The sequence below is a fragment of the Brassica oleracea genome, chromosome C4 (assembly GCF_000695525.1).
Source record: "Brassica oleracea var. oleracea cultivar TO1000 chromosome C4, BOL, whole genome shotgun sequence".
Lineage (NCBI taxonomy): Eukaryota > Viridiplantae > Streptophyta > Magnoliopsida > Brassicales > Brassicaceae > Brassica > Brassica oleracea.
The window spans coordinates 9,224,973-9,244,489 of record NC_027751.1 but is presented as its reverse complement, the minus strand read 5'-3'; the positions used below and the strand labels follow the sequence as shown (position 1 = coordinate 9,244,489).

Genomic DNA, 19,517 nt, shown 5'->3' with positions numbered 1-19,517 from the left:
TTTTTTTGTTATTGGAAATTATATATAAGGTGAACAGCAGAATGAAAAAAAATGAATTAAACTCTAGTTATAGTATTTAATTGGTTAAATTGTAGACATATGTTATTTCACTTAAAATAAAAAGGGTCGGTCCGCGCGTGGATTATATATTTCAATTTGTTATATATATTATTTATTTTATATTTTTGTTTATTACCTTTCTTATATGTTATTTGATATTTATAATATATTTTATTACAATATTAGTAGGTAAAGATAATATAAATACTCATTATTTTAAGTAAAACTAAATTATATCTCTTATTCAAAGAAATTCATAAAAAAAGTAAATAAAATGCATTATTTATTTACATGCTAAATGTCCTCAATATATTCATCTCATGTATGTTTTTTAGTGTGTTACTTCCCCACATTGGTGAAGATTTATAACATAAAATTGTAATAAAAGTTGGTAATGAATACATTTGTGAGTGACTTATATGCACAGACAGTTGTTATAACTTTTATTTTAAGAAAAATTTGAAAATTTTTGTGTTTATGAAATTTAAAGAGTTCCACTTAACTCTTTCTTCCATTTTTTAACTTCTTCAATTATTTTATTGTTTACTCCGTATAGTTATATACTTATATATCTCATGTAGTTCTTTGTTCATGTTACTCGAACCAATACGATGGAAGCACATATATATGAATAATATTGAGATTTCTCATTTCAAATTTAAGCAAGCTATACCTTCGTTTTAGTAGTTAGCCTTTACGATACTACTTGATCAAGTAAAAGAAAATAACCAAAGTTATGATTCAGGTGACCTTTTACGTATATACCCAGTCATGCCTACTAAAATTCTACAACTCTCTGCTTTCTATCCATTTTTCAGCTTCCATGTCTCTGTTAGGCATTTCTTCAAGAAAATTCAAATTTTTTATCAACTCCAATACCAGCCTACCTCTGTCCAATCTATTCCATTATCATAACTACAAAACAGTCACCAGCCACCATATTTCTTCTTCTCAAACTATGAAACAATGTTGTAATCTCTTGTTCAATATCAAACTATCAAGGCACATATGATGGTATAGAGAAGAAGTATGAATCTTAGTCCATGACTGCTGGTCTTCTTGCACGCATCAATTAAAAAACGTGTGAAACAGATGGATTAGCAAGATTGCGGGCTATTAACTCCAGGATGCTTAGCTTGCATAAGATCCTTCTTCTGAGGATTTTTCAGCTTCTTTGGCACTTAATTAAAGACCATGTATGCATTCTACAAAAACCTTAGAATCAACATAAACTTGCATCTAAAATAAGCATTAGCAATCCTAAAACAGTCTTATTTCACTCTAGGTTGATGATTCCCAATTTATCAATGGAAAGACCAGTAAACACACAAAACAAACAGTCCACAAGCATGTTCTGCCTCAGATTTAAAAATATATAAATTACTATGGAACTTAGAAAAACAGCTGAGAAATTGTACCTTGAGAATGACAATCGATGAAAGTCAAAAAGTGAAACAATCATCCCCACAATTGCCGCTGCTACCTCTGTTATTCGAAAATTGTTGTTGACTTTGCAACTCCTTATTTTGAAAGGTGAAAATGCCACATGAGTTTAGCTGAAAATAACATAACCTCACTAACACTATTGATAAGAAATTCTTCAATCAGGCGTACCAGAACAGATTTTATTTGGCTAGCAATGATTGGGTTTCTAAACATCATGTCTCATTACTTGTTCATAGATACCCATTTTCTAAAAACATGTTACTCAAATTCTTTGTTGAATAAGAATAACAAAGCAAAACATGTTTGTGTCAATGAAGCAATAAGATAGGCATTTAATAGATAAGAATGTATTAGTAACTGAGAAAACAAAACAATAACATGTTTGTGTCACTTCTTCAAGATGATAATCAAAAGAGGCAGTGTCTATGTTAAAGCCTATATGATCTTGAAACACACAACAACAGTATTATTTTTACTGAAGCAAAAAGATACGCATTTGATAGATAAAGCGTATCAGAATGTATGGGTAATAGATAATAAACAAAACAAACAAAGTTTCATGGGTTTATTTATGTCGACATCCCGACAGCAGAGCAATACTGCAAATATTAGATAGAAGTAGATCAAAACCCCAAACTTTGATTTCCTGATAGAATCACCAAAGCAAAGCAAAAGCAAAGAGTAGAAGCAGAGCAGGATCAGATACTCATAACCCTCCTGGTGCTACTGACAGTTTTCATAGTACTTACAGCGACACTCAGAGGCTTCTTGTTATCTTTGGTAAATGTGCTCCTCAGAGAATACCTAGGAGTTTTTGTTGATGTCTCAACCATCGCCTTCTTTTTCTTAAAGGTTCCTCTTCTCTTGGTCGGTATGGGATCCACTCCGAGATTGTACAGAGTTCCTTTGACTTCAGTATTTTCTTCTTCTCCTCCTTTCTTCCTCTTCAACCTCTCGTTCCTCCTGGCTGAATACACGTCGTAGAACCTCCCTCTCTCGAAGTCTGGAACCACGGATGACTCAGCGGCCATATGTTCAAGATCCGAAGCCGCAGCAGCAGCTCTGATCTTGACATCTGCATCCCATAATTAAAGACTGCCAACCTCTCTTCCGCCCCACCTGTATTTAGTTATGCAAAAATATCAACTCTGAATCGAATTTGTTATATATGAGCACAATTTTTGTTTTTTTGCAACAGATAGCTCATCGGCTCCATCCAGCATGTTTTTGTGTAAAGACTTTAAGCTGCTTCACTAACCCGTCTGTTTTCTAATATCTCAGGTACACATAAAGAAGGATTCTAACCCTCAATTCGTGATGCTGTTGTGTAGGGGAGTACTTGCAGTAACCCATGACCTGAAAAATACAAAACACATATCTTGATGGTCAAAGCACTGCAGGAGCTTTTGCTGCAGAAAGCATATGAATAAAAAAAGTTTAGAGACTCCCTTTTGACTGAATGTATAAATCATCGATCTGGAACAAAACGTATAAGATTAAAAGAACCAAATGAAAATAATAGATAGAAGATGAGAACCCAATTAACTCAAAATCCATTATTATCACCACCGATGAACCTCTCGAATTTTACAGGGAAAGATTGGCTTGCATGAACGTAGATATGGGGTGAGGTTGTTGTTTTTCTTAAAAAAATACTTTGAGAAATGCAAGATATTTGTTTTCCATATCCTTCTCTGATATTTATCGAGCCAAACTTAAACTTAAACTTATACACAATGAGCAATGTATTAAACTCATGACTGATATTTGGATGTCGTCTTCTGCTATAGTTGTCAGCACTGCAACGACATGTTTCTCTGCCACAATGGCTAACACTGGCTCCGTCAAAGTAACGATCCCGAGTCGTCGGAAACCAAACTAAGAGGATTTGGAACAATCTTGTTTCACCTTAGAATAAAATGCGATTGAAACATGGAGAGCAATAAGAAGAGCTCAACGTTTTGGAGTTGACAACGAATTCATCAAAATAAATATTAAATATTAAAAGAGATTTACAATGAGCGATGCACCTACAGGGAGAAGATGGCGAGATGATATCATTACAGTAAGCGATACACCAAATCTTCGGAAACCAATGTATAGCTATGAGGAATTGTGGGGATGTGTAAAAGGTGTGAACTTTATATAGGTGGAGATCCACTGCATGTAAAAGAGATAAGAATCATTGAATGAGTGATCTGTAGTAGTCGAAGGAGTTAAAAAGGTGTTAATGACGTTTAATCAATAATCTCGCAACGTTTCAAAGGATAAGAACCGAAAACGAAACGACGATGTTTAATACAGGGATTGTTCACGACGATTCGTCTAACTCAACCCTCCTGGAACTCCATTGATCGTCAGAGATCAAAGTAGAAGATGAACCCTAAAACTGGATATCGCTTGCGCTAAGAAAATATTAGTCTCTCTAACGGGGTTACCTTTTGACTTTTGCAAAACTTAATAAGAAAGATCCCACTAAATATTCAAGACGAAGCCCATTTTAATTTGATTACGTTTAACTGATACTGTGTGTTTTGTTTGGCTGGACACGTGTCACAACGTCAGAGCTCGACTTTCCTAGGTGGAATCCTATGTGGCGCAAGGAGAAAAGATCAAAACACTACTTTATAATAATAGATAGATAGATAGATAGATTTTTATAAATACGTGGATTCTCCAATGTATACATTGATTAATATATTCTGTCATTAATTATATATAGACTTTTTTAGGTTCATATTATCTTTTTGTATATCATTCTTTTTGTAAAATAAATATATGATTTTTTTCTACAAATTGCTATACTTATTAGTTTCTTCCAATAAAACATGTTTGTTTTTGTTTCTTAAAATTTTAATTGGTTATAGTGAAAATAATGGTGATTCACATATAATTATGTTAATATGGTAAAATAGCTATTATACTTGTGCGGCTCCAATGTATATATACTAGAATTTTTAATTTTAATGTTTATTTTAATTTAATAAGTCAGATTTGATGTTTATATAATATTTACTATTTTAGCTTTAAATAAATTATTTTAGTAACATTTGTGATTTTGATGTTCTTCATTTACAATTACAAATTAATTTATTTTAGGTTAGGAATATAGTTGTTTAATATTATATATATAATATTTAACATAAATATACAATTTATATTTTATAACATATTTTCTAGGGTAATTTTCTCAAATAGATTTTTTTAAGTTTTTTGTCACAAAAATAGACTTCAAAAACTAAAATGACCAAAATAGGATTTTTTTTATTTTGAAAATTTTAATTTTTTTTTATTTTCTAAATTTGAAATCCTATCCTCAAAACCCCACTCCTCAACTCTAAACCCTAAACCATAAACTCTAAACTCTAAACCCTAATCCCTAAACTCCACCCCTTAACTCTAAACCCTAATGTCTTGATTAATTAACCTTAGGGGTATAAGTATATATTTACTTCTTTTGATAAAACATTATAATTTTTATTTCTAAGGTCTATATTTGTTACAAAAAAAATTTAAGTCTATCCTAGGGAATTTCTCGATTTTCAATGATGCTTTACCTTTAATCTTAACTTTAAATTAATAGGTCCATTTTAAAAAATAATTACACATGAATCAAAGTTGTGACTTCTGTTTTAATATATAAGATTGGTATATATTATAATATATATGTGTCTATCAATTTTTAAAACATAATAAGTTTGCGGTATATTTTTTTCATTGAATAGATTGTTTCAAACTTTCACAAGTACTTGTATCTTTTTCTATATATATATTTTCGGATTATTATTTTATTATTAAAATCGTAACTATATATATAAAGATTAGTAAAATATTGCTTTATTGTCATATTCAAAGATATTGTAAAATTTCACAAATTTAGAAAGTTTTTAAAAAATTAAACTTTTCCCTTCATAGATTTAAATTATCGAGTAAATAATTAAATATTTAGTTTTTGTTTAATGTTTAAAATAAACTATATAGTTTTTAAAAAAAATTCATTAGTTTAAGTTAATAAAGATTAATCATTGTTAGATAATATGATTTTTGTTATTTAAAAAAATCTTTATAATTTTAAAATTTAACATCGACAAATATTTAAATAATTAACATAAGGAGATATAATATTACAACATTAAATTATATCTATTTAATTTATATTATTTATAAATCCAATGGATCATCTATTGTTCAAATCCAATTATTGATAGCCCAATAAAAATGTCTGGTAGGCTCAAAATTTAAATGATAAGATTACAGACTAAATGTAACATGACTTTCTAGAAATATGTCAATTAGATTCATTTTTTTTAAAAATCACACATGAATCAAGGTTGTGACTTCTTTTTTAATATATAAAATATTGTAATAATTTGTATTTGGATTAATATTTCCAATCAAAATTAGAGAAAATATATATCTAATTCTGACCAGTGTTTAATACAAAAAGATAAAGACCATATGATATAGCATATTATTAATATATATATATATATATATATATATATATATATTTTAAAAAATAATAGCATATATATTGTAGAATAGGTTAATTTTTATTAATTATTTTAAATATCATGATATATATATATTAAAATAAAAATTTAAATAATACTATTAATTAAAATAATTTTCTTTAAAAAAATCATGAATAAGATGACAAAAAGATAGAGAACCATGTGATTACAATATTTTCATTTTTATATAGAAAAATCTAATTTATTTGACCACAATATACTAGTTGCCATTTTATTTTGTATCTATTTGGGTCAAAAATTTGCTAATTAATTAAATTGAATTAGAGTTGATAAATCATCTTCACCAAACTCTTTATGCTTATTTATTTATTATTTATTTGAGAAAAGGGTACCAAATCTTCTGTTAGCTCGTCCTTACCGAAACAAACAGACTTTCATTAATATCTAACACAGTGGCTTCTTGTCTTACTGTTTATAAAAACCAATCTCATCTCAGAGTTTTATAGAAAGAAACAAACTTCAACCGAAGAGTAGCAGATTAGGGTAACTGTAGCGACGATCATACGTTTTCCCTCAAGGGATCTCAGGCCATTTTCTGATCAGTTGCTGAAACAAAACGAAACCTTTGTTGAGATTTTCTTGTTCCTCTGTTTCTCTGGCTAAAAAAGTTCGTCTCTTTTCTCTCAAGCGGATCTGGATTCTGGTAAAGTTTTGATTTTTGAGCTATTTACATGGTTTTCAGTTTTGGGGGCAATGTTGTTTATGTTCACACTGTGTCTGATTACAATCATACTTGATCTCGAACTTTGTAGGATCCTGGGAGCTGAAACCCCACGTTTTTTTGGGTAGATAAATGGACCCAGAAAGTTGTTCGAGATCGATTAGTGTTTGTGAAAGTTCGTGTGGATCTATGCTTGTTACTGATGTCAAGGGTGAAACCAGTGACTCTGTCTCGAAACAAGGGGAAGAACGAAATGAGACTGAACTGCAACAAGGAAAAGAAAATGGTGAGAGTGATGCCTTAACAGAAGCAAATGTGAAGGAGCTCCACCACGTGGTTGATTTGAGTAGTTGTGGAGGAGAAAGTGATAATGGGCAAAGTATATGCAGAATATGTCATGTTGGGTCTGATCAAACACCTGATAGAGTTTCTGGTAAGACAGTAGTAACCCTGGAGTTGATTCAGATTGGTTGCAAATGCAAAAACGAGCTTGGCCTTGCCCATTTTCACTGCGCAGAAGCTTGGTTCAAGCTAAGAGGAAACAGGTAAATAATTCATTATTAGCTTGGTAATGTTATGGACTCTCTTATGTTTGACTTACCTCCACAATCTTGAAGTTTCAGTATTAAGTCAAATCTATATAGGAAAGTCATGGTTTAAACCTCTCTTGTCGTGTTCCTGGCAGTGTGTGTGAGATCTGCGGTTGCACAGCAAAGAATGTTACAGTTAGCTTCACAGAGGAGGAGTGGAGCGAAGTAATAGTAGACACGAGAGTGGATGAGAGAGGAAGAAGACGTGGAAGTAGACAATCTTGCTGCGTCCTTATTGTTTTTATGCTCGTTATCATTCTGATTCATTGGTTATTCAAAAAGTTTAGTACAAAAACCAAATGAATGAATTTAGTTTTGTAAGTATATATCTCTCTGGTAATATTATCATAAAAGTTTTAATCTAACTCTGACCAAGAGGAAACTGATGGGGTTATGGTTGGTACGGAGGAGACTAAGGAAAATGAATTGGGGATTGAGAAGCTTGAAGATGCATGTGAGAATGATTCTGTGGGAGAACAAAGAACAGCCATATGTATAGTATTATCATACAGCCATATGAATTCAACATATGCTCAATTACAGAGGGATTGATAGTATGTTAACTCGACTAGATGGGGAAGTAGAAACATGGTTAATGACTCTCGGTATTGATTACTTTAAACAAATTTTCGAGAAATTGATTCATTCTTTGCGTCTTTGTAACTATTAACAACTTAATAATTACATTATTGAGGATTTGATTAAACAAGTAAAGGTTAAAAATTAAGGAAACAAATTGAGATTAAATTTGAAATGGTGTTACTTTGTATTGCATAACACGGAACTAACATTTAGGAAGAATTAAAGATATTGAACTCCAACAAAGCCTTCTTCACCTGTCACCCACCTCCTCTCTCACTCTCCATTTCTCGATCACATCACACCAAGACATTCGATCTCGAGAAAGTGAAGCGAGATCTAGAGATGGAAACTACATTCTATTCTCCTGAACGAAGGTAACTAATATAACAAAAACCTCTAAACATAATTTATACTTTATGTGTACCAATCAATCACCAATTAATACTCGCACGCTAGGTGTTCGACGAAATTTCACACTGAGGGATTCATTTCCAAAATCGAAACTTTATATCATCGAAAAATCTTTCGTCTCCACGTGTCACTTATCACACGCGTGTTTCTTAAACATCATAAAACGCTTTTATTCTGTTTTTTTTTCTCTCTCTCGCATACCATACTCTCAAGAAAAAAGAAAGTTAACCGTTTTTTTTACTTTCTTTCTGGCGCTCCCATAATCTTGAAGCTTGGCGTCCAAGAAAGAAGAACTTTTCTCAGAGAAAATCCAGAAGAGGACTGCGATAGCTGGAATCACATGGCTAGCTCAGAGAAAATTGGAGCCACGGACGAGGAGAAGATCGTCGATGCATACACTCAAGCCGAAGTGTTCCTCCATGAAGGTGATTACGTGAAGGTGTTGGAGATAACAGAGGCAACCATCTCCGTTCACGGCGCGAATCCATCGTGCTATCGCCACCATCTTCTCCAAGGCGATAGTATGATGGATTCAAAACTGTGTACCTGTTTGAAACCGAGTAAGCATCAACGCACGCAAACGATACTCTTCGGTGGAGAAAGTGGAAATGCCGCATCTGTCCACAAGTCAATTACTGCTTGGTAGACTGTACATGGCACATTCTAGAGACGCATGTCCAAAAGTTTCAACCTCGAAGCAGTTCCCGTCCTAGGCGTTTGGATGAGTGTTTTGCTAGCATGATACGTTGTGGGAATTGGGAGCCTGTGGATACAGCGGAGGCAATAAATCTGATCAAAGACAAATTTGAGCGCAAGGAAAAGCTTGTTTATGTGAATGGGTGGTCTTGTGATTGGCCTATAGCGACTGATGAGACGCGGAAAGACATGCTCAGACAGTTCGGTCATGTTCTCAAAGATTATTCTGAAAACGATATTATGCCACGCAGCGTTTGGGATTGGTTGATGGTTTATGCAGAGGAGAATGTGAAACTGCCTGAAGTTCCTGGGGACTACCTTGAAAAATGCAAATTCTTCAAGAGCCCTCAATGTCTCTGCTTTCTAGAAGAGAAGAACATTGAATACCTTCTGGAATATGTTAGAGAGCTAAGCACAGATCTTCGCACAGGTTTGGTTTCGAAAGTGGTTGATGGGTTATGGGTAAAGTCGCTGGTGAAGGAAAGAATCGATATTCAGAGAGTTGGTTTTAATCTGCTTCTAGATGAGAGGCTACTGTTTGAAGGAGAGCATCGTGATTATGATGACGTAGGGACAGTAAAGACTTTCAAGTCCAGTGGAATTTATGACCATGTGATACCTAAGGGTGATGAGATTGTCTCTTGGCTTCTAGACTGCCCACCAATCGATGCAGAGTTCGTGTCCCAAGTGGCAGAGGGTACACAGAATCTTGAAATATGGTTAGCAGCATTGAGAATAGTGCGTTCCACAGCTAGGAAAGAAGAAAGCTACTACACTAAGAGAGACAAGCTGCTAACGTATGATAAGATGTTGGGTGAAGCTGAAGCCCTTTGTGACAAAGACGACAAGTGGAGGAATGCTTATCAGAGGAGCAGATATGCGTTGGTGCTTAGACGTAAGTGTGAGAAGCGTTGTTTTGTCAGTGTGGTAAAGGATATTCTTGAAGGAGCTGCTACTCCAAGATTTGGAGAATTAGATGACAAAGAATTCACGGATGGTACATCCGAGCTCTTTACTACTGTACAGAATGATGCAGTCAGAAGAAATCTGTGGAAGCTCAGAAACTCACTTAACAACAAGGTCGTCTTCTTCTTTTTCATTTCAGTAAGTTCTGACCTGTGACATGACAGCTGACTAAAGCAAATCTTGGGCGGCTTTTTTGCAGGTCATTTCCATTGATGCGAAGATTTTGCTGAACGAGTGGACGTACAAGAAGCTACACGAATTTGCAAGACTATCAGTCATTGAGAACCGATTAGTGGTTATTCCCTTTGTGAAGCTCTATTTACAGGTTTGTCAACTTTTTTTTTTTAATCAAAGATCACTCACTTGATGGTGAAGTATTTCTGAACTGCCACTTATATTATAACATGTTTCTCTTGCAGGATAAACTGAGGAGTATGCTGAAAACGCATAAGAGAAAGATTACAACAGGTGCAGGAGCTTCTGCTAAGAAGGCACATAGATAAATGAGGTATAATATCAATCTAATCTTGTGAACAATTGTTGTTTTGCTGTTGTTGTTTTTCTGAGTTAAAGTGGATCAAGTTTTTAATGCAGGGCTACTCTTTTGGAGGCTCATTCGTACAAATGGAGAAATGTTTTGAATAGGAATGTTTGAGAAGATGGTCTTTTATGTTTTGCTTAAACTTTGAATCTGAGACGTTCTAGTTTGTTCCAGGATGAGATGCATACAATGTTTGTGTTTGTGGAGGGAAAGTTTGAGGACATAGACATAACGAACTGCTCTTGTTGATCTTCAAAGACTTACACAAGTTTTATTTCCCTTTCATTACGTATGTGAACATAGATCTTAATAAGATTTCTCATTTTGCTTCAAAGTCTCTGAGTCCTCTTCTTACTTCTGTTGATATCTTCTCTTCATTTTGATATTTTCTTATTTCTTACCAGTCAAGGTAAACTAGGTTTTTATTGTCAGCGACTCATCTTTAAATCTTTTCCCCCTCTTTATGATATTCTTACTCTCTTTTGATGTTAGAATATGCTCTCCGTTTCCATACCATACTAACTGAAAACATTCGTTTCATTTCTAACGAGCAGATTCTCAACTTTCTAGTGTTATCTCTGTGAACAGACTTTTAAGAAAATGCGGTAGTGTTGTGGAATTATGTCTTCTTTGATAAACATAATAGTCTCATGTTCATATTTTGTTTTGTCTGGATTATATTCAAAGAGTAGTTTCGTACGTCGAGCACAAAAATCATATAATATATAAATTTAGTCGAAAAAATGTTTCAAACAAAAAAATAGTCAACTCTAAACATTGAAATTTAGTCGGAAAACCGGATATCCGAATTTTTTTTGATACTTGCGAATATTCACGGATATTTACGAATACATGCACTATGTTCAATACAAGTAATTCTAGAAAAAAATAATACCAAATTATTTTTTAGAAATATCTTTTACATAACAAAAATATAAAGTAAAAAAAATAATGAAACTATATATTTTATAAAATTTTAAATTAATAATTTTTCTTATAAAACAAATTCTTTTATAGAAAATTTCTAGTTTTGTATAAAGATTTTATATTCCTTTTTAATTTAATATTTTTTTAAGTAACCTTTAAAATTAAATTAATAAAGTATATGTTAAATAATAATTATATAATATTATACATTTAAAACTCTATATTTAATCGTAGATAAAAGTTGAGCGGATCGGATATAAGTCTCTAAAGTTTTTAATATTTGTGATTTGCTCTTTTTTAACGGATATTGATTTTTAGTATTTTCTTTAAATTGAAGACTTACGGATATCCGAATTTTTCAGATTGAATTGAAGCGAATAACGAATCAAATTAAATTTAACGGATAAATGCACAGCCCTAGGTCTTATAATATATTTATTATTGTAAGATTGAGATATATATATATTGCTGAAGACAAAGATGTTTAAGATAAATTTTAATATTTAGTATAAAATAAAACTAAAATTGTTTAAAAATATCTAAAATTTCAATTATTAGACATTGTAAACACACAAAGTTATAAAAAATTGCTGCTAGTACCAAATTTAGAAAATATTTTTAGTTGCTAAACGATACTTTATAATATTATATAGACAAATATTAAGTTAGTGTAGTACTGAATTTGCTTCTAAAAAAATATTTTTCGGGAAATTTTCATGTTTACCATTTTGTTGGTACTATTATTCATGTTTACCACTACTAAAGAGACACTTTCAAAAGTACCTTATTCATTAAGAGGCGAAAGACTCTTATAACATTGTTCTATATATATATATAATAAATAATTTTTTAAATAAATAAATAAATAATTTTTTATGTTTTCGAATTATACTTTTTCAAATTCAAATTTTTTTATAAATTTCTTTTTTTTTATTTTTTTCAAAAAAAAATTCAATTTTCTTTTTGAAAATCGAAAATCATTTTGAAACTATTTTAAATAATATATATATATTTTTAAGTATTTATTTATATACTTATTAGAATCCTAAATTTCACATTGCAAAAACTTTACCTCACTCCTCAACTCTAAACACTAAGTCTAGATTAGTTAACATTATGGTTATAAATGTATTTTTTTCCTTTTTAAAAGTGAAAGTAAAAGTGGTTAGTGTAAACATGAAAAGTGGTATTATGAATGTGGTATTTTTTGCAATTTTCCATATTTTCCACACATATTTTATGGTTATTTATTTTTTATTAAATTTTTGGTTTAAAATATCAAAGAAACTATAAAAATTCAATAAGAATTATATACTCACCACTTAGGATAAAGTGTAGTTTCAAATAAAATAGTGAGAATTGGCAAAATGGGACACTCTTGGTTTTTATTTGTCTGATTTTTGATCTTTAGACCACTTTTACTTTTTTGTAGTGAAAAAAATAATATTTTAAATTTTAAAAATTTCAAAAAATACAAAACTATTAGAAATATATGTAAGACTATCTGTATATTTTACAGAAAAATAAATTATGTAACCATATTTTATTTTATGTCCTACCTAAACATAGAATACTCATTCTGATGGTCTAGTTTAGAACTCAGATACAAAGTATTTTACAATGATCTAACTTGGATATAAAACATAAAAAAGAAAATTTATTCTAGCCCGACTAGAGTTTGTTCTGTCTCATTATAGCCAGATAACAGTAGTCTACATCAACCTTGAATACGTGTTGTAAAGTTTAATATGTATATGGCCTAACTTAGCTTATTTATATTTTACAATCTATTCTAACTATAACCCTAAGGCCTGCTTGATGAAAAATACATATTCCACATAGTCATCGTTCTAGACTGCGTAGTTTATGTATTCTACCTAAATAACAAAAATAAAAATTACCATATTTTGGTCTTATATATTTCTCCTAAATATATCTTACATAAAGTAAATCTCGTTTTATCAAAAAAATAAAGTAAATCTCGTTATATCTTCTCTCCCACGCTTCTTTCTGTTTTTTACATTTTCATATTCAATAAAAACTTAAATCAGTTACGAAATGTTATAATTTTTAATTAATATTGATTTGGTTAATTAAAGGATATAATAATATTAAAGAAAATATAAATCCTATTTATCTAAATAATCTTCTAAAAGTCCTATAGAGTGTCCCCTATTTTTCCAATTTTTCCATAAAATATTCTTATATGATTTTTTTCCAAATTTCTTAAAAGGATATTCTGTAAACTAAAATTTAGGAAGAATTAAACATGATTACCTTTCAAAAAAAAAAGAATTAAACATGATTAACTCCAACAATTTGTTTTGCTTGTATTGATAAAGACGGAAATACGATAAAAGCAAACTCCAAAATAAGAATGAAAATAGGAAGGAGTAAATATATATTTAACTCAAACAAATCCTTATTCCTTTATAACAAAAGAAAACATTCATCTTCACCACCACCTCTCCGTTTCTCGATCACAACAAGAAATTCGATCTCGAGAAAGTGAAGCGAGCTCTAGAGATGGAAGAAGCCTTATTCTGTTCTCCTGAACGACGGTAATTAATATAACATAAACCTCTAAACAAAATTTCTTCTCAATTCATTATTCAAAACCTAACAAAGTTTGGAGCGCACGCTAGGGCTCTTGGAAATTTCGAAATTTGCAAAACTGAAATTAATTTACTGCACTGTTTTTTTCTCTCTCACACAATACTCTTAAGCTATTTTTTCTTTTCTTTTTTCATTCTCTATAAAGCCCATTCGACCACAAAGAAACCCACCACTTTCTCAAGAAAATCGAGACTGAAGATTGTGCAGAGAAAAGTGACTACAAAGACTCAGAGAATACATATGATCTTGCCAAATAATTATTCGAAGAATCTGATCACATCAAGGCATTGGAGATAACCGAGAAAACCATCTCTGATCATGGCCTGAAGAAGTCATGCTCTCCTCACCACCAACTGCAAGGTGACATATTCTTTTCTCTAGCAAGAAAAGCAGATACTACAGACATCAAATGTGTATACTTGTTTGCTTCTGTTGATGCTTACTCGATGTCTAGTCTTCTATGTCCTGACTCTGTAAGCTCCTTCTATGGCTGTGCTCGTTCCCTGATTGAATTGGGTGACCAGCTTGGGATAAACAGCTTTTATAAGAAAGCTGAGTCCAAGGCTAGACATGGATTATCCGTGAAGATGCTTAAACCTCAAGAAAGTTCTGATCAGTTCATAGAAGATGATTTGAAGGCAGAACTTGAGGATTTGATCAATCTTGCAATATGGAAGATGAATATCAGTGAGGCTATGCTTGTGAAAATTAATGTGGCTAACCAGATGCAAGGACAGTGCAAGGTAGATACTTACGTTATTGATAGATTGAAGGACTTGTGGGGTAAGCTAGATGAAAAGACCAAAAGGGAATTTTTGGTTGTAGACCGTACAAGTCTTATAGACTATTTACATGATAACATGTATGACAAGAAAATGATTGAACACATTTCCAAATGCCTACGCGTGGATGATGAACTTGGCTGGAGATGGTGGAAGTGCCGCATTTGTCCTCAGGTAAATTATTGTTTCACTGATTGCAAGTGGCACATCTTAGATAAGCATGTCCACGAGTTTCTACCCCGAAACTGTTCTCGTCCTAAGCGTGTGGATAATTTTTTAGCTGACATGATATGTTGTGGGAACTGGGAGCCTGTGGATACATCAAGGGCAGTAGATCTGATCAAGGCAAGAATTAAGGGTAGGGAAGAGTTTATTTATGTTAATGGATGGTGTAATGATTGGCCTGTAGCCAAGGATGAAGAGCGGAAAGAAATACTCAGACAGTTTGCTGAGGTTCTGAAATCTTCTTGCTCCAATGATACTCTTCCATGTAGCCTTTGGGACTGGTTGATAGATTACACAGAAGAGAATGTGAATCTACCTCAAGTTCATGGGTTCTATCTTGACAGTTGGAGCTTCTTTAAGAATCCTCAGTGCATCTGCTTCTTAGATCTGAAGAGCCTTAAATACATACTCGAGTATGTTAAGCAGTTCACCACAGATGTACGCACAGGATTAGTTTTAGCAGTAGTTGATCGGTTAGGGGCAAAGTCCCTGGTCAATGAAAGAATTGATCTTGAGCGAGGAGGGTTTAATCTGCTTCTGGATGAGAGATTGCTGTATGAAGGAGAGCATGGTTTTGATGACTCAGGTACAGTAAGGACTTTTAAGTCCACTGAAATTTATGAGCATGTAATACCTAAGGGTGATGAGATTGTCTCTTGGGTTCTAAACTGCCCAGCAATCGATATAAATTTCGTGTCTCAAGTGGCAGAAGGAGTACACAACCTTGAGATATGGTTAGCAGTTTTGAGAATAGTACGGTCCACGGCTAGGAAAGAGGTAAGCTACTATAGTAAGAGAGACAAGCTGCAAACATATGCTAAGATGTTGGGTGAGGCTGAAGCCCTTTGTGACAAAGAAGACAAGTGGAGGAATGTTTATCAGAGGAGAAGATATGCATTGACGTTTAGAAGTGTGTGTGAGAGGCGTGTAACTCAAGATAATGCTACCAAATGTTGTTTCTTAAATGTGGTAAGAGATGTTCTTCAAGAAGCAGAATCTCCAAGATTCGAAGTATTACAAGACAAAGAATTCATGGAGTGTATATCGGAGCTCTCTACCACTGTCCAAAATGATGTTATTAGAAGAAGTATGTGTAGGCTAAGAAAGTGGCTGAATGAGAAGGTAATATTATTCTTCTTCTTCTTTTTCTTTCTATTTATTTCAGTAAGTTTCCATCTATGACAGCTGATAATAACAAAACAAATCTTGGGGGATTTTACTTACAGCTCGTTTTGATCGATTCAAAGATTTTACTAAATGAATGGACGTACAAAAGGTTACTTGAATTCGCCAAGTTATCTGCAATTGATAATCGCTTAGTGGTCCTTCCGTTGGTGAAGATGTTCTTACAGGTTTGTCGCTTTTTTTTAGACCTTTCACTTGGTGGTGTTGCAGTTTATATATATATATATATATATATATATATATTATATCTTAGTTTCAACTCAATTATATTATACATGTGTTCTTTTGTAGAATAAACTGAAGAGCACGATAGAAACACATAAGAGAAAGATTACAACAGCTGATGCAGGAGCTTCTGCTAAGAGACGAAGTACTCAAACGAGGTAAAAATACCTAATGACTCTTGTCAACAAATTGTTGTTTTATGTGTGTTTTTTTATAAATTTTGTTTGAAGTCAGCTATGTTTTTGATGCAGGGATGGAAGAGAGTTTTTTTTAAGTAGGTGTTATTTAGAAGGTATTTTATCCTTTTCGTTTTCCCATTTTCATGTTAGCTTTTACTTACCAGTCAAGTAGTACAACATCCGTTTCTTATAGCCCAGCGTGGCGGGCAGCGTAGCGGGTCTTTAATTCAGTGCAAATACTTTAAAACAGAAACCAAACTGAACTTTTTACTTTGTTTTAGGAACAGATGCATGCAATCGTTCTATGTTTCTTTGATATTTTGTTCCATTCTTTGTGACATGGCAACTTTTTTTTTGTGACACTGCAACTTCGTATCTACTGTTCTCTGTTATTAAAGATTAAAGAAGAGAGCAACAAAAACAACAACCAATCAAATTGTCTTATGCTTTGACGTCATAAAGAAATCCGGTTCCAGCGCTATTTTACGTTGTTATATTATTCTACGTTGCTATATTATTACACACATATAAACATTCAAGGAACTATTTAATTCGACAAAGTTCCTTGTTATCTCGATCATTAATAAACTCCAAAACCAATGGACCACAACGATGTAGTTAGAGAAGTGTATTTTTATAAGTAGTAGTTTACTTAAGCAAATAAAAGTTTTTATATATAAATCATAATGGAGAATTTACTTGACTGCAACGTTTGGACAATACAATGACAGTGTGTATAACCTTAGATGCCATCAAACATCTATTGTATGAAGCCAACAACACGTAAACTATCAGTTTCAAAAAAGAAAAAGAAAAAACAGCACGTAAACTGGTAGATAATTGAAAAGGAATAGAAGGCGGGTTATATATATTTATTTCGATGTGATGCAAACTTTAGTTATGCATTACGTTAAGTTTGTGTTTTGTATACGTTTATATTTTTTTGTTAACTTATTCATTACATTTTTAACATTAAAAAAAATGTAGTGTTTGATGTTAATCAACGCTCCTCTATGTATAACAAGTTGTAACTGTATAGCGTAGCGTATTAACGTGTATCTCGAGAACATTTTATTTATTATTTTCTTCAGTGTCCCTCGAGAGCATCTATTTTCCACCGAAAATATATCTGAAATCGGCTACTTTCTTTCCTTTCCTACTTCATTGGAAGAATGAAACAAAGAAAAATATTTTTTTTTTAAATCATGAGGTATGAGTACATAATTCCTGAACATGAGTCTGGACTAATCTTTAGAACCTGTAAAAGAATTAATATTCTTTTTGTCATAATTTTCACCAAGTTTAATCTGCGAAAAAACAATTATTACATTTTACAACTCTGCTGATAAACATGAAACGATAAATGATACATACACAGAAGTGTTGTAATCATTCATTCCTTTCAATACATATGTGAACAAAGCATGTGTACAATCGTAAAGTACAAGCTCCCTTCATGAAAAGTCCTCCATAAAAGAGTATTTTTCCTCTTCAACCAATTCGTCGCCCGTTCTCTTTCGTTAGTATCTTTTGTTTTTGTTTTTGTTTTCTCCGTCCTTTCTGATTTCCACGCCGCCTCTTCTGAACTTGGCCAGTCAAGGTAAACTACAAATTTCATCAAGTCCATCTTTTTCATTCTCTATGATAAAATTATCATAAAAATGGTGTAATAAGATTCCAACCGAAAAATATATTCTTCTCAGTTCTGGCAAGTTTAATTAGTGTTACGCTATGGCTCTATGCATGGTGCACAGTCTCAATTAGCCATGTGCATAATATCCAAAATCTGAAAACAGAACCGCAACTAAACAGAAAAAACTGAGCTCGAAACCAGACCAAAAATTACAAAACCCGAACAGTTCCTATTTTTCTAAATCCAAAAATTGAAACCAAACCGAAAACCGAAGGAGTATCCGAAAATTTTAAACATAATAAAAATATTAATTATTTTAATTCTAATATATGTGGAATATAATTTATTTAAAAAAATATCCCAAAAATGAATTATCCAAACATTTTTTTTTTATGTTTTCGGGTTTAAGCGAGTTTTCGTTTTATTTTATTTTTAGGTTTTATACCCGAACGAAACCCGAAATATTTCTAATTCGGTTTGACATGGGGTTTTATAAAAAATATATATATTCAACATTACCCACCCCTATCCGATCCGAAAATATTCGGTCCCTAAACGGGTCATAAACACCCAAATCCGAATAACCGGAAAACCAAATAACCGTAACTGAAAAGCTGAATGCCCAGCACTAGTCTCAATCATCTAATCATATTTCTCACTTTCTTCTATAATTCTATGTACATATTTTTCTTATATAAAAAGTGCGGAAAAGTTGTGTAGAATTAGAATGGAAGAGACACAATAGTGACATTCTTATATGATTATATGTTGTCAAAATAAAGCCAAATATCACTCTTCTTTAGATAATTAAGCATACTGTATAATAGTCTCACGTTCAAACTTTGCTTGGATTATCTAAGAGATAATTTCTCCAACCAAGAAATCATATCCGATAAAATTAGTCAACTCTTTAACATTGAGATTCGAACAAAGGTCAAACTTTTCCTTCACTAAACCAAAGAGCAGCTCTATTGTCACTCCATCAACATCACTCCATCAACATTCGAAAATATAGTAACTAAGCCTCCGTCCCTCTATATATATGCACACATTCAAGGGACTATTTTCTATCATACCAACGAATTGTTCACCTTAAAGAACAAAAATTCATCGACAATTCCAACAAAAACCAAAGTCAATGGCTCGTGTAATGATAATTTTCCTCGTTCTGGTCCTCATGACCTTCTCGCCTTATAATCCGTCCCTGGTCACGTCAAGAAAGCTATTAGAGATGAAGAGACATCAAGTGCTGTCAAC

The 19,517-nt window shown here is 32.3% G+C and overlaps 3 protein-coding genes and 1 pseudogene across 5 annotated transcripts; 3 read left to right on the top strand and 1 right to left on the bottom strand.

Moving 5' to 3' along the window:
- Positions 1–2,188: 2,188 nt before the first annotated feature.
- Positions 2,189–2,579, bottom strand: LOC106342969. Its single transcript, XM_013782049.1, has one exon. It carries the CDS (start codon positions 2,535–2,537, stop codon positions 2,205–2,207), a length of 333 nt encoding a protein of 110 aa, XP_013637503.1. The 5' UTR covers positions 2,538–2,579; the 3' UTR covers positions 2,189–2,204.
- A 3,867-nt stretch (positions 2,580–6,446) lies between these two features.
- LOC106342968 lies at positions 6,447–7,616 on the top strand. Of its 2 annotated transcripts, none has more exons than XM_013782047.1 (3): positions 6,447–6,684; positions 6,794–7,247; positions 7,388–7,616. In XM_013782047.1, exons 2-3 carry the CDS (start codon positions 6,835–6,837, stop codon positions 7,593–7,595), a joined length of 621 nt encoding a protein of 206 aa, XP_013637501.1. In that variant the 5' UTR covers positions 6,447–6,684; positions 6,794–6,834; the 3' UTR covers positions 7,596–7,616. The 2 variants fall into 2 exon arrangements, with proteins under 2 accessions (XP_013637501.1, XP_013637502.1); XM_013782048.1 differs by having other exon boundaries at positions 6,451–6,684; positions 6,831–7,247.
- A 497-nt stretch (positions 7,617–8,113) lies between these two features.
- Positions 8,114–10,719, top strand: LOC106340712. Of its 2 annotated transcripts, none has more exons than XM_013779556.1 (5): positions 8,114–8,248; positions 8,557–10,061; positions 10,147–10,272; positions 10,367–10,455; positions 10,542–10,719. In XM_013779556.1, exons 2-4 carry the CDS (start codon positions 9,024–9,026, stop codon positions 10,448–10,450), a joined length of 1,248 nt encoding a protein of 415 aa, XP_013635010.1. In that variant the 5' UTR covers positions 8,114–8,248; positions 8,557–9,023; the 3' UTR covers positions 10,451–10,455; positions 10,542–10,719. The 2 variants fall into 2 exon arrangements, with proteins under 2 accessions (XP_013635010.1, XP_013635011.1); XM_013779557.1 differs by having other exon boundaries at positions 10,530–10,719.
- A 3,503-nt stretch (positions 10,720–14,222) lies between these two features.
- Positions 14,223–16,610, top strand: LOC106338052 (annotated as a pseudogene).
- Positions 16,611–19,517: the final 2,907 nt, after the last annotated feature.